The sequence below is a fragment of the Sus scrofa genome, chromosome 8 (assembly GCF_000003025.6).
Source record: "Sus scrofa isolate TJ Tabasco breed Duroc chromosome 8, Sscrofa11.1, whole genome shotgun sequence".
Classification (NCBI taxonomy): Eukaryota; Metazoa; Chordata; class Mammalia; order Artiodactyla; family Suidae; genus Sus; species Sus scrofa.
In genome coordinates, this window is record NC_010450.4 from 4,979,371 (window position 1) to 5,005,193 (window position 25,823).

The window sequence follows — 25,823 nt, forward strand, 5'->3', positions numbered from 1 at the left end:
ACTCTCGAGAGTCGTTCTCGGCTGTAATTATTCAGCTCAGTGTAGATCCAAGCAAAGTCTCTCTGCTCCTCCAACCAGCTCCCGGCTCTTCACAGTGGGCGGATTGGCGTTGACGTTCCCGTTACCAGATGGTCTTCTTGTTGCCTTCATTTGGCTCCATTTTGCTGGGAGTATTACTAACGCCAATGCGATGGAGTCTCTCAACAGGAGAAGAGAAATCTCACCTTGCTCTCAGAAGACCCTTTATGATTTTCCTAAGGGTTACGGAGGGTCAACTAATTAATACACGCAATATGAGTCTGCTTACGCGCTTTGCTTCTCTAAGGCCCAAAAGGTTGCAGCCTTTATTTCTGAGCCAAGAAGGAGAAGTGGTTGTGTGCAATTACTTTGAAACATATTTGTCTAAGCGTCCTGATTTCAAGCAAGATGGAGTTGCATTAAACCTACTCTGATCAAGTAAGAATTATTAAGGATGCGTATTTTGAGGGTTTTTTTTTTTTTTTTTTTTTTTTTTTTTAGCTAAACTCCTGCCTGGATTTTAAATTCCTTGAGGCCAAAGACCCTGTCTCCCGCATTTCTGTATTATCTCCATGTCTGCCTCGTGGAGGAGTAAGGCCAGACCACTCAGGTCTGATCGAGTTGGAAGAAGGCCAGAATAATGACACAGATTCTTTTTGGAGTCCCTTTCACCTGGGATTCCATCTAAGCAGCAAACAATGGGCAGAGAGGCTCCGTGAGGACAGGAGCAGCTGCAGTTTCCTGAAGCACTTTAGAAAAATCGGGGCATCCCGAGACGTGGACTCAGGCCTTCAGACGGCTCTGGCTGGGGCCTGACAGTCCTTTTCAGTCTGCCTGAAAGAACTTTCTAGCTGAGCCTTGAGATCTGAGCATGGTGACCCTGGCCCTGGCCTCCCTCGGCAGTGTCCCCTAGTTACTTCTGCATTTTAAAGCATCCACAAAGTGTATTCCATGCACGTGTTTCCAGGTGTGTTTCAGTGTGAACACACCTCGCCAGAATAACCCAGCACGTCTGTTTGTGTGCAGAGGGTCTTTGCTGCGTGATCAGTGAACAGACACATACCGCCCAAGGAAGGAGAAGGAGCGCCCCCTTCAGATGGTCTCTCCTGGGTCAGGAAGGACATTCTGTCCAGAGGTCCCAGCAGACATCCCCCCACATCTCATTGGCCAGCGCTGGCTCCCTAGAGGCAGGAGAGTGAGCTTGTGGCCCTTCTCCCCTGGAGAGTGGCTCTGGGGGCCTTGCCCGGGGGGAGGCAGAGGGGAAGGTCCTCAGTTTCCTCTTCTGTGGATTGAGGACCAAATTGTGCAAAGGGTCGGGGGGGATGCAGGAAACGTCTTTGTTTCCGGAGGCCGCCGTGGCCGAGCACCCCACTCGGGGGGCTTACAGCAGAAACCCGTTCTCGCAGTTCTGGAGGTTAGACGCCTCGATGAAGGGGCTGGCAGGGCCCTGCTCATCTGAAGGCTCCAGGTGAGAACCTGTCCCTGCTTTTCTCTTAGCTTCTGGTGTTGCCAACATCCTTGGCACTTGTGGCTGACAGACCTGTCACCGTCACCTGACCTTTTCCTTATGTGTTTGTGTGTGTGTGTGTGTGTGTCTGTCTGTCTGTCTGTCTGTCTTCTCTTCTTTAAAGGATAATAGTCATAGTGGATTAAGAGCCACCTACTCGACTATGACCTAACTTAAATTCTTCTTTTGGAGTTCCCATTGGGGCTCAGTGGTCAATGAATCCAACTAGGAACCATGAGGTGGCGGGTTTGATCCCTGGCCTCGCTCAGCAGGTTAAGGATCTGGCGTTGCCATGAGCTGTGGTGTAGGTCAAAGAGGTGGCTCGGATCTGGCATTGCTGTGGCTCTGGTGTAGGCTGGCAGCTCCAACTCCGATTCGACCCCTAGTGAACCTCCATGTGCTGTGAGAGCGGCCCTAGAAAAGACAAAAAAAAAAAAAAGAATTCTTTCTTTTCTTTCTTTTTAGGGCCACACCCACAGCATATGGAGGTTCCCAGGCAAGGGGTCGAATCGGAGCTACAGCTAATGGCCTACGCCTCAGCCACAGCAACACCTTATTCGAGCCACGTCTTTGACCTACACCGAAGCTCACGGCAATGCCGGATCCTTAACCTGCTGAGAGCGGCCAGGGATTGAACCTGCATCTCATGGATACTAGTCAGGTTCATCACCACCGAGCCACAGTGGGAACTCCCTAGCTTCTTAATTGCCTCTGCAAAGGCCCCGTCTCCGTATACGATCACATTCACAGGTACCAAGAGTTAGGGCTCGAACGTACCTTCTTCACGGGACAGAAGTCAACCCTTAATAGCACATCACGCAGCATGGTTTCCAGCATAGAAAAGGTTTTCTCTATATGATAGTCACTGATTGTCATCCTTAAAGTGATAACACAAGGTTCCCCTCTCCCCCGACCTGCCATCGCTCCTCTGGGCCGCTGGTCCCTACTTAGTCTGCTGCGGACCAGGCCCAGTGGACAGTCCATTGTTTTCATGTCTCTTCTAAAGAAGAGCAGGTTCTCTTGAAGGTCATGAGCACGGGGAGGCCTGTGGCCGCCTCCCAGACATGCTCACAGGCCCACCTCTTTCACCTCTGGATTCGTAGCTCCGATGTGATGCTGTGTCCCACCTAACATGTTCGGTGCTCTAGAAATACTTGTGGAATGAATACCTGATTGAGGAGGTGGTGGTTTTTTCCCAGACATGGGTTTAATGGACTTTGAGCTTTGAATTTTCAGCGTTCCCGCCCCCAGCAACCCCCCCCCCGACCCCCATTCTCTCTGCGTGGGAATACATAGCTGTCCTTGCTTTACCAGGCAGCTCTGCTCCTCCGCCCTCTCCCTGTCTGAAGAGGAGCTGCTCAGGATGAGGCAGGAAGTTCACGGCTGCTTCGCTCAGATGGACAGGAGCTTGGCCCTCCCCCAGATCCGGGCCCGAGTCCTGCTGCAGGCCTTTCAGACGGCTTGGCGAGAAGCAGAGTTCCTGAAATTGGACCAGGCCCTGGCTGCCCCTGAGCTGCAGGTACGCCAGGCATCTGGGGGCCTCTTGTGGTCGCCGGGTGGGGGCGGGGCCTCTTCCGGAGGCTGACGTGGTCCGACTGCCACCCTCAGCTCAGCTCAGTGCAAGCTCTCCCGTGCTCTCCTCTGTGGCCACAGGAGCATCGGCTGTTCCTGGCACCCTCTCACGTTCTGTAGTGGACACACGGGTACCTGGGCTCGGCCCTGTCCACCAGGGGCCAGGAGTCTCGGCCGCTCAGGACTCACAGCTACGCCCCTTTCCTGGGCCTTGCTCTAGGCCACAGGAGCCACTTGGCCTGAGGGGTTGGTTGCACGTCCTCCTGTGCCCTCCCTCAGCCACAGCCAGTGATCCTCGGGGTACTTCTATAAGTGACACGAGAGGGATGCTCACCTCAGCTCAGGTGTGTGGGGAGAAGGGCATCTCTCATCCTGGGCCTCGTGGGATATGATGATTGACAGAGGCCTGGAGTGGGCACCTGTTTTGTGCCACGGAGGAGGCAACTCTTGAGTGCGGGTTTGCCTGGGAGCCTCCTGTTGACCAGTCGAAGTGAGACCCTCCCAGAGACTCCCATCCCGAGGGGCCCTTTCCGCCTCCTGTCCTGCGCCCCTCATCCCTCTGTTGTGCTCTGAGTTCCTCCCTGGGGAAACCGTGTCACCCCAATCCCTGTCCCTGTCTCTGGGGAACCTGCCCTGAGACAAGGCCTTTGAACTTGCAGGTTCCTTTGCCAAGAGCATCGCAGGGCCAGCTCTTCGTAGTCCAGCTCCGTTCAAATGCCACCTGCACCAAGGTCCTCCCTGAGCACCATCCAGAGTAACTGCCCTCCGCCGGGCACCTTTCATCACCTGCGCCTTTCACATCCTCATAGAATTGATCACTATCTGAAATGCCCGGGTTTCTTAACGTGCCCGTGGTCAGTGCCCCCACTACCAGCCAGCTCCCTGTCTGTAGTTCCCATCCATCCCAGCACCTAGGAGGCGCCCGGTGCATAGTAGGTGTGCAATAAACTTTACTGACTGAACCAACCAACCACTAGATGTGTGGACGATGTGGAGGCTTCCCTTAAGGTGATATTATGTTGAGATTGAAAACCTTTCAAATCACTCCCACTTCCACCAGCTCATCTGTGGTTCACAGCAGGGCCAGGAGCTAGATGTTCTGTCCCCATTTTACAGATGAGGAAACTGATTGGCAGAGAAGAATTAAATTGACCGAGGTTGGAGGGGGTTGGAGGGCTGGCTTAGAGCTGCTGCTTTCTGGCTTTAAGCCCCTGCTTCTCTGTAAAGAGAGAAAACATTTCAGGCACAGCCTTTCTGCATAAAAAGCCATAACCAGAGGCCACTTGGGAGATTTTAAAAAGTGGGTTGTCTTTTCTGTTTCTCTTATTAGAATGGCGTGGGATGTATAAAATGGTCCTCGTTAAAGAATTGGGGATAGGAGGTCCCTCATGCAGTGGGTTAAGGATCCAGTGTCATCACTGTGGTGCCTGGGGTTGTTGCTGTGGCACAGGTTTGATCCCTGGCCCAGGAACTTCTGTAGACCATGGATGTGGTGGAAAAAAATTAGGGACAGAGCATCAAAAAAATGTATATGAGGTTTTGGAACAGTGAGTAAAAAACAGTTGCACGTAGCAGAAGAGAGGCGTGTTGCTCCTGCTTTGACCAAGGGCTGATTTTGGCAGGAACCAGGTGTCTGACTGTCAAGTTGTTCAAAGTGCTGGGTTTTGAAATAGACCTGGCCTGGCTCTCTGCCTCGTGGGTGAGAAGTCACTCCCTGGAGACCCTCTAGCAGAAATGCAGAGTCGGTCGGTGGGCAGGGAGTGGAGCTCGCCGTTGGCTGAGCCCGGCTACCTTGATGGGCATCTTGGGCAAGAAGCAGAGGGTGGTGGAATCTGCAGACAGCCGGAGGGCAGCCCCGTGAGTGTGGGCCAGTCGCCCTGCAGGCAGGGATGGGAGTTCGCACGTACAAAGTCTTCAACCTCTTATTTATTTTATTTTGTCTTATTTTCATTTTATTTCATTCTTACATTTTCTTACTCAATTTTTCCATCTGTAAAATGGGTGTAATGATGATTATTGTGGGAATGAGCTGGTCCAACAGGTTGAGAAGAGTGAGTTGTGCTCTGCACATCGTCACCCCCTTGGGCCTCCCACTCTTTCTTCTTCGTGCCACTAGGTAACCCCTCCATGGCGGCTTTCCCCACTGACCGCTGTTTGGAGCCAGGGCCCTGGATGACAAACCAGCCAGGGACTCCCAGGGCTCTCGGACCATTTATGCAAATGAGCATGTGAGGACCTCGTAAACTCTAAGACGTGTGCAAGTCAGACTTGCCTCCCTCCTGCCTCCCTGGCTCTCTCTAAGTTCTCTAAGTTCTGCTATGGTCCAAAGCCCTCACGTCGTCTGACCTCTGATGCTGGGAAACTGACTCTTGGTGGGGCTTTGATGTCCACCCATTTCCATGGTGTAAATACTCCTCCCAAGGTCAATTTCACGCTACCGACTTGACATCGCTGTGCGTGCAGCCGGGAGAGATGCGTGCAATCACTCCTCCCGCCCCCCCAGCCTTCTCTGGCTTCACCCCCTTCCAGTCCCAGAACTCATTCTGGGCTTCAGGGTCCTACCCACCCACCCAGCCCTGTTCCCAAGAGGCCTTGACTTTGTTTGGCATAATTTCCATTTTTTGGCGTAATCCCAGTTAGATCAGGAAATGAAGACTGTGGCTCATTCATGGAACTGGCTAAGCCCAGCCGAGTGTTTCAAGACATCGGGCTCAGGAGTGAGGTTCTTCTGTTGTCGTGTTGCGTTATATTCTTGTAGTAACCCTATGGGGTAGGTATTCTTATCCCCATTTTACAGGTGTGGAAACTGAGGCTCAGAGATGAGGGCATCTGCTACACTCCTTCATTCATGGGATAACAATTTACTGAGTACCTACGACCTCTTCTTCGACCCCTCTCCGTCTTGCACTGGGCATCAGCTCTTTCCGGAACCCTCTATTCCCAGACTTTCACCCCCCTGACACCTTGTCATGGGCTCGGCTTCGCCTGTGCAAAGAAGCTGCTCTGTGTGCAGACTGCTCTTCCGGGGGCACGGTCTGTGCATGCTGGCTCCTGGAATGGATGCCCAGGGATGTCCTCTGCAGGGTTCATGTCTGCACATGTTCCCCCGTCCACCCCATCCACCCCGTCCACGTCAGACGAGGGCCAGCACGCTCAGTATGTCCCCTGGTCTTCCCAGCGCTCACCTCTGTGCGTGTCTTGGTCACTGATTTGTTGTCATGTTTACGGATTGCTTCCTCCTCTATTTGGTAAACTTTGCAAATGACCGAGACCTCTTCTGTCCCGTGCCCTGTTTGGAGAGACGGATGAATCAAGGTCCCTCTGCTGGACAGTTGGTGGACAAGGGCAGGGGCCACCGTCTTTCTCAGAGCAAAGCTCGGCTCTGCCCACAAGGGTCCCTTTCCTCCCCTCAAAGTGTGCCAAGACCGACGGCCCATGAATGGAGCTCATTCTGAGAATGTCTGTCTGTCCTCCCCTCTCCCTATGACAGCTGTGCAGTTCCCAGAGCTGCAGGAGCTTCTCTGGGCTTGGGGAGTCCAGAGGCTGCACCAACCTGCTGGTGATCGCTTTTTTTTTAAAGTTTTATTGAAGTAAAGTTAACTTACAAAGCTGTGATAATTTCTGCTGTACAACAAACTGATTCTGTTATGCGTGGACACACGTCCATTCTTTTTCAGACCTCAAGTCCCCCTTCCCTCCTACCCCCCCAACTGTCCCCCTTGGTAACCATAAGGGGTTTTGTTTGTTTGTTTGTCTGGCTTTTCAGGGCTGCACCTGCAGCATATGGAAGTTCCCAGGGTCTAAGCAGAGCTGCCGCTGCTGACCTACACCACAGCCACAGCAATACCAGATTCAAGCTGCATTTTTGAGCTACACCACCGCTCACAGCAAGGCCAGATCCTTAACCCACTGAGTGAGGCCAGGGATCAAACCCGTGTCCTCATGGATACTAGTCCAGTTCATTACTGCTGAGCCACGACGGGAACCCTGTACCCATAAGTTTTTCAGTCTGTGAGTCTGTTTCTGTCCTGCAGGTTAAGTTCATTTGTAGCCTTTTTTTGTAGATTCCACATATATGTGCTATCATACACTGTTTGTCTTTCATTGTCTAACTTCATGTAGGCTGATAGTTTCGAGGTCCACCTTCTCACCCATGTTTCCTGCCTCCCTCCAGCCACAGTCCAAGGTGAGAAAGCCGCGCTCCAAGACCAAAAGCAAGATAGACCTTTTCAAGAAGTGCATTGAAGAAAAAATTCAGCTTTTCAAGGAACAGGCCCCCGAAGACCTACTTGAAAAGGTCAGTGCTTCTGCCCATCGCAGTGGCCTGGCTGGAGGGTGCACAGAGCCCTGGGGGGCCGTGGCTGCCCACCTCAACCCCGCACCCAGCTTTTATACTGTGCCCCTGGGGGGACTGCCCATCCCCTCCCCGCTTCCCCCCTGGGGGGCAGGGGGGGTCTCCCACCAGTTGGTTCTTCTGGCCTCACCTCCAATGCTGCCTCTGCAGCCCATGGTTGCTGCCATCCTGTGCCAGGCTCTGTGCCGAGGAGCTCACACAGAGGGCTGCATCGTGCTGCTTCACGTCTACCCACCCCCCATTTATCTTGCATGCCCTCCCCTGCCCTGTGCCCCATAAGCCCCCCACCTCCCTCCCCTGCGCCTTTCTCATCACCCCCCAGTTACACTTTTGTTTCTCCGCCTACCGCGCATACACCTCCTGCTGCTTCCCCCGGGTCCTTCCCTCTTCCTGGATTTACCTTTCCGCCTCTCTTTACCTGGACAAGTGGCCTTAGTCCTCAGGTGTCCCCTACTCCAAGAAGCCCTCCCAGAACACCCGGTTCTCCCACTTACCCCTCCCCCCGCCAGCTCCCTTCCTGGCACGTCTCACGCTGCTCCGCAGTTTACCAGGATGCTGAGGACACAGCGTCCGATGTCCCAGGCATCGTGCTCACAAGCTGTGGGGACAGTGGTGACCGAGGCAGCCCTGGTCCCTGCTCTCAAGAGACACACGTCTAGAAAGAGATGGACAGAAAGCACTTGAAGTTATAGGCTGTGACTGGCGCTGTTAAAGACAGGAGGCTGGTGTGAGGGTGACGGGGGGCGGTCGCAAGGGACGAGGGGCAGGTGGGCTCCACTGTAGGTGAGAGAGTCAGGTCAGGTCCGTCTGAGGAGGTGACATTTAAGGGTTGACACCATGTTGTCACTGCCAGGGACCTGCTGCCTCCCCCAGCACACAGCAGAGGGCCCCCAAAAGGGACATGTCAGTGAGTGGCTGTTCTGTTCCTTGGGTCCTTTCCTAACTTGTTTATTTCATGTAAGTGTATTTCACAGAACACAGATGCATAACCTGGCAAAGAGCCATGGAACCTGCTCCGGGCAAGGTCATGGCTCCTTCCAGGTGTGTCCAGGTCGTTGATGTCCTCAGGGACACAGGAGGTAGCAGCCCATCCCCACTCGTCTTCTGCATCAGATTGAGAAATAAGACAACGATGAAGGCGGGTAGAGGTGGAAATACCATCTGCCGTACTGCTAAAGGCTATTTCAGGACTTAGAATTGAGGGTGCGTGTGAGACGGACATGCTTAAACACCCCGGGATTAAACAAACTCAGTCACGCAGTCACAGGCGGTCCTGGGGGGAAGAGGGGCTCCCAGGGCAGAGCTGTCCACACATGCCCAGTGGGTTCCCAGTTCACCCAGGAGGAGGAGAGGAGAGGGGTGGAGAGAGGCAGGGGACGAGAGGAGGGATCAGGGCGGGCTCGGCAGGTGGGGCGTTTCCTCCAGTGTGCTCTGGTTTGTGACCGTCCGTCGGACTTCAGGTAGATGTGGTCGGAGAAGGAAGAGTTGGGATTTGGTTTGGAGGACGGCATGGGTGGCCCGAGCCGTGGCCAAGGGCACAGTGCAGGTTTGGGGGAGCCCAGAGAATCGGCAGTCCTGGGAAGCATCTGCTTGGCCGGAGTCCTGAGTCTCCCAAGGGGACGGGGAGCAGACCAGCGCTGGAAAGCCAAGTGCAGGGCTGGGAAGACAGGCTGCGTCTCACCAGCACCATCAAGGGAGGAAAGGGATGGGGTGAGAAGGTCCTGGGGTTCCCAGAGCCAGACTCAGCAGCCCGCCCCACCCCGAGGTCACCCTTCTCTCATTCAATCCGCGATGTGCTGCACCCCTTCCGACTCGCCTAAGAAGCAGGACCGTCCGTATCCCTAATTTGCAGATGTGGAAACGGAGTCTCGGAGAGGTTTCTGCGCCCACGCAGGTTTCTGCAGGCAGGCGCGGTGGACCCAGTGCTCACAACTCAAGCTCAGACTCTTCGTCGTTATAGTCACTTGCCACAGCTGTGCCAAGTGGCACCAGCAAGCCTCGGCCCCCACATGCTGTAAGATGAGGATTGCAGCAATGATAACCCACCGGGTGTGTGGGGAGCGAATGGGTTGGAAGGCGCTTTTTAGCTCTGGAGCCCGTTTTCCCCAGTAAGGGAGCAGCTGCAGATGCCACCTTATCCGGGCCTCAGAGAGAGAGGCAGCTGATTGTCATTTGTCAGCGGTGACCTTTTCATGACAGGCCATCTTCACAGATGGCTCTTTCATTGTGGCAAGTGCCAATAAAAGAGGCACTTCCCGAGTCAACGGCTTTGATATTTCTCCGAAACTGATCGACCGCATCTCTTGGCGTCCGAGCGCGATTGTTCAGCTTTTTTATTTGCAGGGTAATTGCAGAGAAATGACAGCCTTGGGGTGCATGCCAGCAGCCGAGGATTGTTGGATCGTGTTTCAGGACTAGGAAGCCCCTCCAGGCTCATGTGGCTGTAAAGGTGGAGCTGGGTCCTGCTGACCTCTGCCCAGAGACCCACCCGAAAGCAAAGCCCCCGCCTGGCTGGCAGCACTGTCCCCAGAGGAGCTATGGCTTCACAGCTGGGGCACCTGCTGGGCACCCCCTTTCTTTACTAGAATCTGCGTCAGTTATCTCCCCAACCCTCAACCCCAGGTTGGTACGTCCCTGGTCTGGACTCTTCCGTCTGAAGAAGTTGGGAGAATTTCCCGAGGTCATGCCGTCAGAGCTGGGGCCCCAGAAAGGCACGTCTGCCGCTGTCACCCGTGCTGGGTGATGGCGCTGGGTCCGCAGTGAGCAAAATGACTAGGGAAGCAGAGGGATTTGGGTTTTTTTTTTTTTTTTTAATCTTTTATTTATATTTTTTTCTACTGTACAGCATGGTGACCCAGTTACACTGACATGTATACATTCTTTTTTCTCACATTGCATGTTCCATCATAAGTGACTAGACAGAGTTCCCGGTGCTACACAGCAGGATCCCATTGCTAATGCTTCTTTTGATGCTGCCAAAAGGCAGAAATTCACCTGAGTTTTAAGTCTGCTGCAATCCGGTTGCTAATGTTGTAGCCGGGTCAGCAGCCCTGCAAACCGGGCATAGCTCGGCAGCTCCCTGCTCTTTGGGACTCTGGCTCGCGAATCCCAGGCGCAGTGGCCTCCCCAGCTCTGCGTGTTTTTCTGAACCTACTGAGCCCCCTGGGCAACCCCTGGGTTCCCCCTACCATGTGGTGACCTGGTAACTGCATTCAGGCTGCAGGATAGGGCAGCGTGGGGCTCACCTCGTCCGCTTCCTTTCTCTCAAGTGTCCCCGCCCTGTGCTGCCCGTGGTCCAGTGTCCGCAAGCCATTGCATCACGTGATTTGTCTAGTTTTCTAGTCACGAGAACGTAGATCTGCCTTAAGAGTAAATTTGTTCCCTGTTCCTCTCTCATGGCCAGAAGTTGAACTTTTTAACCTATCCTTTTGGGATGGATTTTTAATGTTAGCAGATCCTTAAAAAAAAAAACCCAAAAAACAAAAAAACACCCTGTCTTATGAGTTCCCATTGTGGCACAGTGGGTTAATGACCTGGCTTGTCCCTGTCGAGGTGCCAGTTCGATCCCCAGCCCGGCGCAGTGGGTTAAGGATCCAGGGTCACTGTAGCTGTGGTGTAGGTTGCAGCTCTATCTTTTTGTTATTGATAATTACTTTTAGTATGTTTTAGAAAACAAAGTGTCTACATGACAAGTCTTTGGATTCCTTGAGGCTTACCTTGTGGCTTTATTCGTCCTCCCAAAGGACAAATAGACGCGTTAGATGTGGAGAGGGGAGCACCAGGAGGCAGGAAGGACCCAGGTCCCGAAGTTCCATGGAAGCTGCAGGAGAAGCTCAGTCCTTCTGATGTGAAACAGATAAGATTTCAGCCCCGGGCAGAGAGTATTTTGCAGACCGTGTTCTCGCATAGTTCTGGAAGGAGGTTTCCATTGGTCATTCCTCCTCTCCTGACCTCTGCTCGTGTTGGCTCTAGGGGTTGGGGGCCGTGTCTTAGTCTGATCTGTTCTTTTCCTTATGTTTGTAGATGGAGGTTAAGGTAACAAGCTCAGCCCCCATTGAGAACTGGGTTGCTCTCTGGGAACTGAGGGGTCCTGAGGTCAAGCCCCTCAGCAAAGGCAAGGTTCTGGGCTTGATAACTGGTCAGAGCTGCTCTTGGCCATGGTCAGTCAGTCAGTGCCACCACCCTCTCCTGGAGGGCAGCCAAGGAGGGCTGCTTGGAGGTGGGTGCCCACGTGGTCAAGGGGCGCTCGAGCACCTACCTTGACCTCCAGTAGACTCTCAAGAGCTGGGGGCAGTTGAGGGTCTATAGGACTGGCCGCCTCCCCTCACAGTGGCCCCTGGCCAAGGTCTTACTTGCTGAATGCTTTGTCCCGGACAGAGTGCGTGTCTGCTTCCTCCTGCCTCAGTCCAAGGCCGATCCATAGAGCAGAGTGGAGACACAGCACAAAGCAGGTGGCTCGTCTTTACTTTCCAACTATTAAGAATAGATTGATCTGTCTATCTGTCTGTATCTATCCATGCATCCATCCATCCATCCATCTATCCATCCATGTACCATCTCTGCTTTTTACTTAACACTGAAACTTCCATATCGGTAGGGAAGTGTTTCCTCATTGCTTTTATGTCAACACAGCCTTTCATGGTAGGTGCAGACCTTACGCGATATTTTTTTATTTCATGATTTTTATTTTTTCCATTATCATTGGTTTACAGTGTCCTGTCCATTTTCTCCTGTACAGCACAGTGACCCAGTCACACATACATACACACATTCTTTTTCTCACATTATCCTCCATCCTGCTCCATCCCAAGGGACTAGATATAGTTCCCAGGGCTCTCCAGCAGGATCTCATTGCTTATTCATTCCAAAATCGGACGAAACTTTCCTTGAGCAAGATACACGCACCCGTGTGTTCATTGCAGCACCATTCACAACAGCCGAGATACGGAACCAACCCAAATGTCCATCAGCAGATGATGGATTAAGAAGATGTGGTTCATAGAAACGTATATGTACACAACGGAATACTACTGAAATGATTTTAACTAATGGACATTTAGGTTCTTCTCAACCTCTTGATATTTCAGATGACCTTGGAACCTCTGCATATATCCTGCACCCCCTCTGCAGTGAGGCAGGCGGAGAAACTCTGACTATTTCCATTTCACAGATGGGACTATTGACACTCAGAAAGGTCGAGAGGCTTGTCCAGGATCGCCTAGCTGCTAAGTGACAGGATAGAGCCTAAAGCTCGGGTCTCGGGATGCTCTCCCTGTGCTCTAGGAGCACATTTTTATTAGACGGCAATATTTCAGTTAATCTTTGCTGTGTTCTCTCACTTTTTTTGCACAGAGTATATATAAATCTCTCCTAAATATTCTTGAGGAGCATTGACCTGGAAATGAGTGTGCCACGCCCTCATTTTCTGCTTACCTCGTACTCCCGGTATTATTTCAATGATGTGGGCACGTCTGCCACTCACCACGCACCCATCCCTTATTCATTCACCTGCTCCAGGTTGCACGCTACGCTGGGCGTGCACACTTCATTAGCAATCCCTTCACCAGCAGGGCACCTCGTCACTGCACTTGGCTGTGTGCCCTGTTGTGTTGTTTCTGCAGTGGCCTCAGCAATTGTGCAGAGGTGGCTGGCACGTCCGTTGGGAACAGCTTTTCACATGCCCGTCATTTCAGAAGCATCTAGAGTTTAAGCCTGAGACTAATGTGCACGTTTTCAGATGACCTGACAAGAGCAAACCAATGACAAGGGTCCTTATAAAGCTCAGAAAAGAAGGTGCATTGACAGCGAATATGCATTTTAAGAAGAAGTGGGAGGATCCATCCATCCACCCACAAAGACTGGGGAAGCGTCCAGATGGTTCTCTTCTTGTCTTTCCTGGCCTCTGTTTCATCCCCTGAGGCCAACTGTCAGCATCTAAAATTCGAAGGGAAGTTTCATGGTTTCCCACCGGCCCCCAGACCGCATCCAGATTCCCGAACAGAGCAGGCAGGGCCTCCCAGGCCGGCTTCCGCTTACCTGTCTAATCCTTTAGTCCGCTTCTACTTTTCACAAACCAGAAGGCTGCCATGGTTATCTCTGGACTAGTTGGAATGTAGTAACTGTTTTCTACCTCGTCCATTCTAAAGTTTTACTTTTCGTTTTGATCAAACCGAGGCACCCATGCATCCTTTTAAAAGAGTCATAATTCTCTAAGGTTTGTGCTGGGGGGGAAAAAGCAGTTCTCTCAACCACACATACGCATTTTTAAATCCTCAGGGATAAGTGCTTTTAATTTTCAATTTTTTGATTATTTTGTTTTTGCTGTTGACCCCCATACCTTTAAAACGCATGCCTGTCTTCCAGTTTCTTGATTTCTTTGCTTCGGATGTTATCTATTCGCTTCTCTTTATGGGAGGTGAGATGTACCGGTCTTTGAACCTGCAGTACATGAACTTGGGTTGTGCTTTTGGCTCCTGTGCAGGGGAAACGGTACACACTGACCGAAGAGGGTTGCACACCTGCAGAGACCTGCCTGTGGGGGCTCGGAAGGTGAAGCCCGAGAAGCATTAGACTGTATCGTTCACGGTAGCACGTTTTCTAGAGAAAGTATGACAAGTAGTTGTAACGTACAGGCACAGGAATGCGCTGCTTCGGTGGGTGAATGAGGGGAGCACATGGAGTCCCTCATCCAGAAGCGGCTGGGCCCCTCAGGTTTGGGGCTCTCCCCCCAGGAGCTCTGTGCCAGAAGAGCAAACGGTGGCAGCTGGGACGAGGAGAAGGAGGGGAAGGAAACAGAGAAGCGGGTGACCGATGTGCAGAGTGAGGATGCTTCAGGGTGGCTTGTTGGGGATCAGAGACCCGAAGGACAAAGTCTTCAGGAGAAGGAGGATGTGGGCCCTTTGATGCAGAGAATGTGGCTCCTAGACGTAGAGCCTGGGGTGCAGGGCCATGAGCCGTCGGGAGCGGTTAGAGTCCCGGTGTGTGGGTGGAGGGGGGCTGAGCAGCCCGGACTCTTCCAGCTGGACCTCCGCTGGGATCGGAGTGAGAGCCTCGGAGGCCGTGCTGGGAAGACTGAACGTGCATCCTGGAGGATGGGGCGCCTTGAAGGATTTTGGGCTGGAGCGCTACACAGTTCGATTGCCCTCCAGGGCGATCCCTGTGGAATCCAGAAGCTAGACTCCAGAAGCCCCGCAGCGGTCTTGATAAGCAGAGATGCCCTCGAGACCTTAAATTGCGCCCTGCAGATTCCACGCTGCTGCGCTGGAGCAATTTGAGGCCTCGCTCGGGGTCCTGAGTTTGTGACTGGCTGAGCTGCCCGCACAGGTACAGACACAGGGCGCTCTTTGTATAAGCCACGTGCTCTGTCCTCACGGCCCCCCCGCTTAGTGATCTCTGGTCTCTGGCTGATCCCTCCAGGTCCGAGGAGAACTGCTTCGGGAGAGAGTGCAGCAGCTGGAGGCCCAGGAGGGACACTTTGCCGAGTCCCTGGTCTCCCTGCAGTTCCAGAAGGCGGCCAGGAGGGCCAGGACCCTGTGGGCGTACACTGCCCTCCTGACGGTCCAGGACCTGCTCCTGCAGGAGCTGAGTGCGTCCGAGACCCTGACCAAGTCGGCCTGCGCGCAGATCCTGGAGTCACACAGCCCGGTGAGTGGGGGACCCGGGGAGGAGGAGAGTGGGGGCTGCACCGCATCCCTCTCCTTCCGAGGGCGGCCGCCTCCCTTTCTCCCACCACCAAGGGCCCGTCGATGGTCCGCCTGTGCCGCAGGTGCTGGGGAGGGTCGAGTGGGTGCGCTCTGCAGCCCAGGGCTGTGTCTTGGCTCCTGGGAAGCAGACCTTTTGAATGTTCCCGTTTTTAACATCTGGGAAACCGGGATGCCCCTTGCCGCTGCCAGCGGCAGAATTGCTTCTTTCACAGAGTTATGAAAAATAGCCATGTAGCTTGCAATTAATGGCGCCTCAGAGGCAGTGAAATATCGGATTCTTTTTTTTTTATTTTCATAATTCTAATGATCCCCATCATTCCTACGCGCTGCATTTTTTTTCAAGGCCTGAGAGGTATATTCATAAAACAAAAGCTACCGGCATAACCCTTTTGAGGACTAATTTTAAGTCCTTTATGTGCAATTTTTAGAATTTCCTGCATCATTATAGTATAATAGTTACTTAGAGTGAGAAAAGGGAATTCGCATTTATTGAGTGCTGTGCCGCGTGTGTGTGGCAGGCAGGCGCTAACGAGCTTTGAATGGGCATGGCCTCGTTTAAGCATTAATAATTCTTTCCTTAATCATGTGTCTTTTGAGATGATCATTTAAGCCTGATTGATAATAGGTTGCAATTGTATGCACCTTTGCAATTATGCTCTTTGTCAGAAATTATGTGTGTTAATCATTGAGTCATGCTGTGGAGTAGGTACTGCGTTCCTGTGCTCGGTTCTCAGGTAAAGAAATGAGATTCGGGCAGGTGGCAGGTCAGGTTCTTTCTAAGGCCCGCGTAGCTAATAAGGTACAGGACCCAGAAATGCATCTGTTTCTGACTTCACCCTGCTGGGTCACACTTATGGACTATCCCGGTTGATCTTGCCAAGCAGGGGCCCCCATAATTTCTTTACAAAAGTCACAAATGATATTAGACTCTGAAGGAGTTCCCGTTGTGGCTTCAGTGGTAATGAACCCGACTAGTGTCCATAAGGATGCAGGTTTGATTCCCAGCCTGGCTCAGGGATTTAAGCATCCAGCGTTGCCGTGAGCTGTGGTGTGGGTCACAGAGGCGGCTCAGATCCCACGTTGCTGTGGTTGTGGTGTAGGCCGGCAGCTGCAGCTATGATTCGATCTCTAGCCTGGGAACCTCCATATGCTGCAAGCCAACCAAAAAAATTAGACTCCGAAGAGTCCAGGCTATTTTTCCCGCAAGCATCGTGCACCCTGCACTGTGACACCGTTTTTAGGGAAAGGGAGGAAGAGGGCACTCATTGGCATCCAGCACAAAACATCCAGATGCTGCATGAATGCACGGCAGTAGAAACCCCCGGGCAGTGGGAAGAGAAAGCCACCTGTGGTCCAGAGGAGCCACCAGCGTGACCCGACCACCTTCAGCCCTGCAGGGTGGAGGGGAGTCGTCCCTGTGAGTCGGTCGTCGCCATCTTCAACATATTTTAGCCATCCAGACAGGAAGCCTCCAAAGTGATACATTTTTTTTTAATGATTTTTATTTTTTCCATTATAGCTGGTTTACAGTGTTCTGTCAATTTTCTGCTGTACAGCAGGGTGACCCAGTCACACGTACATATATACATTCTTTTTCTCACATTACCCTCCATCCTGCTCCATCCCAAGGGACTAGATATGGTTCCCAGGGCTATCCCGCCAGAGCGATACAGTTCAATGGTTCCGGACTGAATGGCTGCCCTGGCACGTGGCTGAAGGAAAGGCAGATCCTCTGTCTGCAGAGAAAAATATTCTCGATCCATCCGCCTCAAGATTTTCACAGATTGTGTTCAGCCAAGTAGGAATTCTCAGCTAAGAGTTTCAAAGTCTCCGAACGCATCAAGAAGCAAGGCAAGATGACTTTACACAGGAGACACAGAAACCCAGATTAAGCTTCCCAAAGACTTTCGTTGTCTGAATTATCGGTATAGGAGATAAAATAATGATTTAAGAAATGATTAAAGAAAAATAATACCAAAATGATTTAAAAGTTTCATTCCCTCAGACAGCAATGTGATTCGATCCTTGTGTATATACAGCAAAAGACCTCAAACAACAGCAACCACAAAAATTGACAAAACAACGGTGAGCAATCCATAGGTCCGTGATCATAGCGGGAAGTTTCAGCACGCCTCCCTCTGTGGTTGATTGTTGATCAAATGAAACACGAGTGAAGGTGTAGATGAACGAAATCGCATATTTAACAATCTGTGTGACACGTGCACACGCACACGCTCGAGGCTGACCATGCACGAATATACGTTCTTCCTATTGAAACAGTTACAAAGTAATTGACTGAATGCGTACCCTATTGACCGCCTTTTTGAAAAAGAGCAATTAAGGTTAAATCCATTTTGTAAAAGATGAAGACGTCCATACTTTGGAAGCCTTATGCATACTTCTGGATAATTCATGAGTCAAAGACATCATAATGGAAATACAAAAATTCAAAGAACAGAAAAATATTGTAGATATAAGCTACCAAAATTTGCAGGATTCAACTAAAGCGGTTTTTAGAGAGAAATTAATGCCCTAAACTTACACTGGAAAAGACGAAAGCCTCACAATTTAAATTGTATAAAACAAGGGAAACCAACCACAAAATGAACCTACAGAAAATAGAAGGAAGTAAGAGAGCATGAGTAAGATTAAAAATGAAACCACTGCAGAGAAAATAAAGTGAAAAGTTTAATATAAAAAAAAGTCTAATAAAATATACAAATAATGGCCAAATTGACCATTTAAAAAAGAGACAAGGGGCAAATGATATCATAAGTATAAAAAGCAGCTTATCAAAAGAATTTTGGGGGGCCCTCCTTGGCAGTCCAGAGTTCCTGAACCAGAGATCGAACCAGAGCTGAGCAGTGTCAATACCTGATCCTTAACCACTAGGCCATCAAGGAACTCCTAGAATTTTTAAAAATCAGAGAATTCTGTGAATAGTAATTCTGAATAGTTAAATTTAAACACTGAAATAGAACAGAAAATTTTCTTTAAAACTATGGATGACCACTCCCTGGCTCAAGTAGGGAAAAAAGGAATATAGTCTTATTACCATGAAAGAAATTGACTCAGTGGTTTAGAAATCTCTCCCTCTCCCTGTTTCTCTCTCGTGCATACACACACAGACGCACGCACACACACACACTCACACACAAATATCTAACCTCGATAGTTTTATAGGTGAGCTCCACCAAACTTTCAGGTAGCAAGTTTTCCTAATCGCATATGCAGATTATTTCTAATGTTAAAAAAATAGGGAATAGGCCTCATTTCATGAAGCTCAAATAACCTTGACACCCAAACCAGACATAAATGAAAAAGAGCAGTTAGAGTTCGGTCTTACTTAGGAGCGTAGGTGTGCCGTTCATAAAAAAAGTATTAACCTTCTCCAGCCATCTATAAAAAAATGTAATCCAGCATGACCAGATCGAGTTTCCCCAGCAATATAAGACTGGTTTAACTTTAAAACATTCACCTACAAAATTCATCAGTTAGCTTAAATAAACTAAATAAAATTAAATAAATAGATGAAAGGAACTACCCATGTGGTCATGTTGGTACACACAGAACAAGTATTTTCTTGAAGGCAGCACTCTTCCAATATAAGACGCCTTAGGAAATTAATAAGAGGTGGAAATTCCTGCAGGTTTTTTGCCCAAAACCCACAGCAAGTGGTACTGGCAGGTGATTGGCGTGTGTGCTGGGGTTGTGGGCACTGTTGGAATTATAGGTGAAGCAAGCGAGGACTTCAGAGGAAGGGCAGGTCCAAGGTCATGTGCCAAACAAGGTAGAAGCAAAATAAGATACAGAGAGATTCTGATTTTCAACTCACCCTTCATCTCCTCATTATAAACGCTCTGAGAGCTACCTCAGTTCAGCCCTAAGACACCTAATGGCCCTTTTCACTTGCAACGACCCTCGTTTCTATTCGTAATTGGATGGCACAAAACTGACATTTTCAATTTGGTCTCAAAGCCCTTTGGAGTAACATCAGAGCTTCTTTATTCTCCTGTGTGTTTAGAGGAGTTAATGTGTCCCGAACTGGAAGCAGCTGATAATAAATCAGAGGAGGTTATATTATTAAATTCCTGCTAAGTCATTGGATATGATGCCTTTTTGTTTTCTTTTTGGAGCGAAGATGGGCATTTGAAGAGAAGACACATCTGTCATTTTGTGCCCGATATGAGACTTTCCTTCTGCAATTTGATCATTCTGTGAAAGCCACTTTCCCATTGGGAACGGGCTTTTAGGCTATTACACGTTTAGGAGAATTAGAAAAGCATGAAATGAAATGCTTTGGAAGCAATGACTCCTAAGAAAACTATATCAAGTCCCCCTCATTCGATGAAAGATTTAGACTCATTTTATGAAATTGGGACACAACGCAAGACATAATTGAATTGCAGGGCCATGTGGCAGTCATGGGCAAGTTTAAATCAGAGGGGCTTGCTCAGAACAGATAACACGACCCCGGACTCACGGTCCCCATTGTATATGCATTTCCATTTCAATTGCTGCGTATCCTCTTTTTCAAGCCTGGGCTGGACATCTTCGCCGCTTTGCCTCACTGCCCATCACCCATCTGTCAATTCTGCCTGAATTTTCTCACTTCCAAACCTTGCTGCCCAGCTTTACTCCTCTGGTAAATCTAGACCTGAAAAACAAAAATAACACCCTAGTAGCTCGCATCAACTGAGCTGTCATCAAGTCCAAGGTATCGTGTTAAGCATTTAGACCTTGGGTCAACCCCGGGATGTTTTTATTCCCATTCTATGGATGGAATCGAGGCTTCACCACAGTCCTGCAGCTGGAGAGCAGAGACCACACCCCCTGCCTGCATCAGGTTCCACCTGCCTCCCTCTTTCCCTAATGCAGCCAGAGGAATCTTCCTGAAAAATCACACTGACCAGCCCCATTCCCAGCTCCATCTCTCACCTCCACGCCTCCCTCCCTCAGATCCTGTGATGTAGCCCCTGGACCTTCCTACAGCTTCCTGAGCACCTGAGACACATTCAGGCCGCCGTTCTTTTGAAGGACCTCTGCCTGGAATGCTCCTGCTCCCCCCTTCCCGCCCCCGCCAACTCCTCTTCATATGCTAAGGCAAGCCGAGTCGCCTCTTCTGTGAAGCCAGCTGTGATTGCCTTGGGCAGAGTTGGTCTCTCCCAGCTTTGTGCTCACATAACCCTCCATCTCCATTCCCTGAGATGGGCTATTACCTGTCACTGTAACTGGTGTTCGCACAACTGTCTCCCACACTAGGCTGAATTTCCAGGGTCTTGGGGCCATGTTTCATTCATCCCAGAATCCCTCGTGCCCAGTAAAAGGTCTGGAGCTCACTGTCTGTCTACCTATCTATCCACCCATCAATCCATCTATCCATCTGTCTATCCATCCAATCATCTATCTATCTAATCTATCCATCTGTCCATCCATCCATCCATCCACCTATCCATCTGTCTATCTCTTTATCTATCTGTCTGTCTGTCCGTCCGTCCATCCGTCCATCCGTCCATCCATCCACCTATCCATCTCTCTATCTCTTTATCTATCTATCTGTCTGTCTGTCCGTCTATCTGTCCGTCCATCCGTCCATCCATTTACCTATCCATCTCTATCTCTTTATCCATCTATCCATCCATCATCTATCTAATTTATCCATCCGTCCATCCATCCATCTACCTACCCATCTCTCTATCATCTATCTATCCATCCATCCATCCATCCATTTACCTATCCATCTCTCTATCTCTTTATCCATCCATCCATCCATCTGTCTGTCTATCTATGTTCTTCATCATCACGTATCCGTCTATCTCTCTATCCATTCACTCAACAGATACCCACAGAGGGCTTACCAGACACAACAGAAGCAAGAGATGGAGCCCAGAGTCAGAGAAACATGAAACACTCTTCTCTCAGGTTCTTGGGACCTCGGGAAATTTACTTACTCTCTGTGCCTCCGCTACCTTATCTATAAAATAGGACATTAACAAATGCTTATTATGTAAAGATACCATGAAAAGAATCTAGCACCATGTAAGCATTCAGTCCATGCTAACTGCTATTATTATTATTAAGAAGAAGAAGATGCTAATTACTGTGACTCCTTCCGCAAGCCCTGTGCCTGCCTCCTCTTGGGAGAGAGATGAATAAGACAGTTATAGAGTCCCTGCTTCAGCATCTGAACTCTAGTGGAGAGAGCAGGCAATAAGGAAGACAATTCTAGAACCAAATCTTGGGTTCTAGTTGTGCTCAGTGGCAGGGTTTTGGGGGCCAGAACTGACCTCTGGGAGAACCTGCCATCGGCAGCTTACAACCTGCAGGATCCACTTACCCCCCAACTTCTTTACCAGGGCTCACCCGGTCTCAGAAACCAGAGTGTGATGCATCGGCTCTCTGTGCTCTGCCTTTTTGGAGGACCCTGGCAGCTGTGGGTTTGAGCCGGCCTTCCGCTCGCAGTGGGCTGGGGCTGGCACCTCCGTGGAAGTCTGGTGCATGACCAGGCTCCATGCCCCCAGACAGAACACACCATTGTGAACTCATTAGCGCTGTTGGAAATGCTGTGTTTGGTTATGCTTCCATTTGGGCTGCAGCGACTAGAAGGACGATCAGAATTGGAAACCTCAGCACGACGGAAGCCCACGCTCAGAGCATCCCGGAGCGTCCATGGCCACCCATGCACTGGCCACGCTGTCACCTCATTTATCTCTCTGGCCATTTTCTCTTCTCTGACTCTGGTGGCCTAAGAATATAGATTTCTTCTGTTCAGCCAGTGAGAGACAGTATAGCTGGGGGTTAAGGACACATACTCTGGAGCCAGCTGGCCTGGCCCCATGTTCTGGCTCTGCCACATATGAATTGCGTGGCCCGGCAAATTACTCTGTCTCTCTGCCTCAGTGTCATCATCTGTAACGGGGAAAGTAAACGCGTATTCCGAGTTATAAGGATCCTGTGAGATGCATATATGCAGGGCATTTAGAGCAGTGCCGGGCATGACCTGAGCACAGTCAGTGCGAGGTGTGGTCCACACTTGCTGGGCCAGCACAGCTTTCATCCAGTAGGATGCGTGCTGATACCCGACGTATGTCAGTGACAGGTGAGAGCTGCCAGGTAGGTGCTAAGCGCTGCAGATACAAGGACGGGGATGCAGCCCTGCACCCCCATCCCCGCCCCCCAGGAGCTCACAGCTCACACCCCAGCAGAAAATGGGGCACTGTCTTAGTCAGCTCCTGCTGCTGCATCCAAGTATGATAGATGCAGGACTTAAATAACAGACGTTTGTTTTCTCAGACTTGTGGAGGCTGGGAAGCCCAAGATCAAGATGCAGGCCGGCCAGTTCCCTTTCTGGTGAAAAATCTCTCCCTGGCTCTCAGACAGCCGCTTTCCCACTGTGTGCCCCTCGCAGGCACGGCAGAGAGGGGGCTCCAGTCTCTTCTCCCTAGAAGGGCACTGATCCCATCATGGGCGCCTCACCCCCATGGCTTTATCTCCACCTAATTACCCCCCAAAGGTCCCCCCTCCAAACACCATCCCACTGGCGATTAGGGGTTCAGCACATGGACTTTGCAGGACCACAAACGCTCAGTCCGTAACAGGAAGATAGGAGGGGTGGTGGGGGGAGGAGGGGAGTCTGCATCTCCCCGGGGACTTGGGGACTTGGGGCGCCTGTCGTAGGTGCCTAACCGTTAGCTTTTGTGATTATATTGTAAGTGCCTGACACTCAGAGGCAGCCCTCTGAAATAAAGAGCTTGCCAACCAAAGAGCTAGATAAAAGCCAGGCCGCCTCACCCATGAAGTTCTGTGGAAAGTTCTGGTTGACCCACTTGCTTACATAACCCCATGGGTGACTCTCCTTTGCTTTCCACGCACCTTAATGCCTCCTCTTATGATTTAAGTTCACCAGCAAAGAGTGAACCCGTGAAACCCTAGGCACCCGAACCTCAATGCCCCCCAAAAAAGGCAGAGCCTTCGGTCCTGCTTGTGACCCTGCCCTGTGGCCTGGGGGTGCCCTGTACCGTCCAGGACATGTGAGCAATAAACCTTGTTTTTTCAAGGTCTTTGATGGTTGTGGCCAAGGTGCATCTGGCAGTCGTAAGAACCCCAAGGGCTGATCCCACGTGGACACTGGCCCATCAGGGACATGTCTGTGGGGGCTGCCGCAAGGCGCATGGACCCAGGTGACAACCCCCAGGCGTCTCCAGCCAGCAGCATCACGGTCCAGAGGCTGAGACCAGGCACAAGACAGAGCCCTTTCCTAAGGAGGTTCTTCTAAAGCCAGCCCTTGAAAGAAGACTCGGAGTTGGCTGGGCAAGCAGAGAAAGGCCCTGCAGATGGGGCCACAGCACATGCAAAGGCCCGGGGGTGCAGTTTCATCATATGGTTTGGGCAAAGCTGGATGGGAGAGGCAGCCAGAGGAGGATGTGCCAGGCCGGCAGCGCCATGCTGAGCAGGATTTTACCCTGCAGCCCACCTGCCCCGTGCTCACTCCAGCCCTCTGTGTGCAGGAGCTCCAGGAGCTGGAGAGGAAGCTGGAGGACCAGCTGGCGCACCAGGAGGCGGCCAAGCTGCAGCGGGTGCTGGCCAGTCGGCAGCAATGGGCGGGCGAGGAGCCTGGGCTTCTACACCAGCCGGAGGAGACGGATTCTGAAAGGCAGATCTCCGCTGTCCTGCAGCGAGCCCTGAGCAAGGGGCAGAAGGTCCTGGAGCACCGGCAGCAGAGGTGAGCCAAGAGCTCCATGCTCAAGTCCCTGCAGGCCTGGGGGCACCTGGCTTCTCAGACTCGGCAGATCAGGGCCCAGGAGGTCGCCCACGTGCAGCCGTCTGATGCGCTGTCCCAGGCACGAGCTGCTAATGTCATAACATGCTGCTTCTTCCCTGACATCGATCTCAACCTCATTTTTTAATGTCTATTTAATATTTAATTTTTATTGAAACTTTAAGATTGAGGTCTTCCTAAAGATAGTCTTTTTCAACTTTTTATATTGAAATAATTCTAGATTCCTAAGAGGCTGCAAAAAATAGTGCCGAGCTTCCATGGGCCCCATCCCCCAGCTTCCCAAAACAGCGCTTACCTTACACATCACAGCGCATGAGCCAGACTGGACTGGACACGTGTCTTACACAGGCCTCGCCATAAATGTAGTATTTTATTTTATTTTATTTTTTGGCCACGCTTGAAACACGCAGAACTTGCCAGACTAGGGAGTCAACCCGTGCCACAGCAGTGGCCACAACCACAGCGGTGACAACGCCAGATCCTTAACCCACTGAGCCACCAGGGAACTCCTAAACATAGTATTATTATGGCCTGCTCTTGCAAAATTATACAACAGAAATCCCATCTTTTTGGTTGTTTTTGGAGTTCTTTTTCAAGTAATTGGACAATTAGCCTTTGCCCGTGGCATTAAGAACACTTGGAAAATATCTTTTCCCTTCACAGTGTCTAGGTATGTTGTTTTTGAGTTATAGTTAACATACAATATATTAGTTTCAGGTACGACATAATAATGACTCAGGGTTTTTGTTTTGTTTTGTTTTGTTTTGTCTTTTTAGGGCCGCATCTGCAGCATACGGAGGTTCCCAGGCTAGGGGGTGAATCAGAGCTGTAACCACAGGCCTGCACCACAGCCACAGCCACGCCAGATCCGAGCTGCTTCCGCCACCTACAGCACCGCTCATGGCAACACTAGATCCTTAACTCACTGAGCGAGGCCAGGGATCGAACATGCGTCCTCCTGGGTCCTAGTCAGATTGATTCCGCTGAGCCACAACAGGTGGGAATTCCTGATTCAGTATTTTTATACATCATGAAATGATCACAGCAGTAAGGCCAGTGACCGTCCATGATTGTACAAAGGTGTTACAATATTACTGACTATATCCCCCAACTTATTTATTTAATAGCCATAAATTTGTATCTCTTAATCCCCTTCACCTATTTCAACTATTCTCCCACATTCCCCTTCCACCTCCACTCCCCCCAAACCACCACTTTGTTCTTTGTATCCATGAGTCTGTTTCTGTTTTATTTTATTTTTTTGTCTTTTCTAGGGCCACACCTGTGGCATATGGAGGTTCCAGACTAGGGGTCCAATCGGAGCTGTAGCCACCAACCTACACCACAGCCACAGCAACATCAGATCCAAGCTGCGTCTGTGTTCTACACTACAGCTCACGGCAACGTCGGATCCTTAACCCACTGAGAGAGGTCTGGGATCGAACCCGCAACCTCATGGTTCCTAGTCGGATTTGTTAACCACTGAGCCACGATGGGAACTCCTGTTTTATTTTTTAGATTCCATGTGTAAGTGAAACCATAAGGTATTTGTTTGTCTCTGTCTGACAGTCCACTTAGCATAATACCCATAATGCCCTCCAAGTCTATTCATGTTGCCCCAAGTGGCCAGATCCATTCTTGTTTATGGCTGAGTAATATTCCACTGAATAGGTATGTATGTGTAAAAGATCTTCTTTATCCATGCATCTATGGATGGGCACTTAAATTGCTTCCCTACCTGGGCCACTGTAAATAGTGCTGAAATGAACAGGGGGTGCATATGTCTTTTGGAAAACACAATTTTTAACGGCTTCATAATTTTCCACTGTAAATATAATGTTGATATCTAAATGGTCTGGGGCACAGGCTGCACACATCCTGATTCCATTT

General features: G+C 50.6%; 1 protein-coding gene across 2 annotated transcripts in view; it reads left to right on the plus strand.

The window, feature by feature from the left end:
• Positions 1 to 25,823, plus strand: part of EVC2 (EvC ciliary complex subunit 2) — a 130,176-nt gene that overhangs the window by 85,891 nt on the left and 18,462 nt on the right. For both annotated transcript variants that reach the window (XM_021100987.1, XM_021100986.1), the window contains 4 exons: positions 2,840 to 3,044; positions 7,272 to 7,394; positions 14,868 to 15,095; positions 23,662 to 23,876. In XM_021100987.1, coding sequence (XP_020956646.1) covers positions 2,840 to 3,044; positions 7,272 to 7,394; positions 14,868 to 15,095; positions 23,662 to 23,876 — 771 coding nt within the window. The remainder of the gene's footprint in view (positions 1 to 2,839; positions 3,045 to 7,271; positions 7,395 to 14,867; positions 15,096 to 23,661; positions 23,877 to 25,823) is intronic.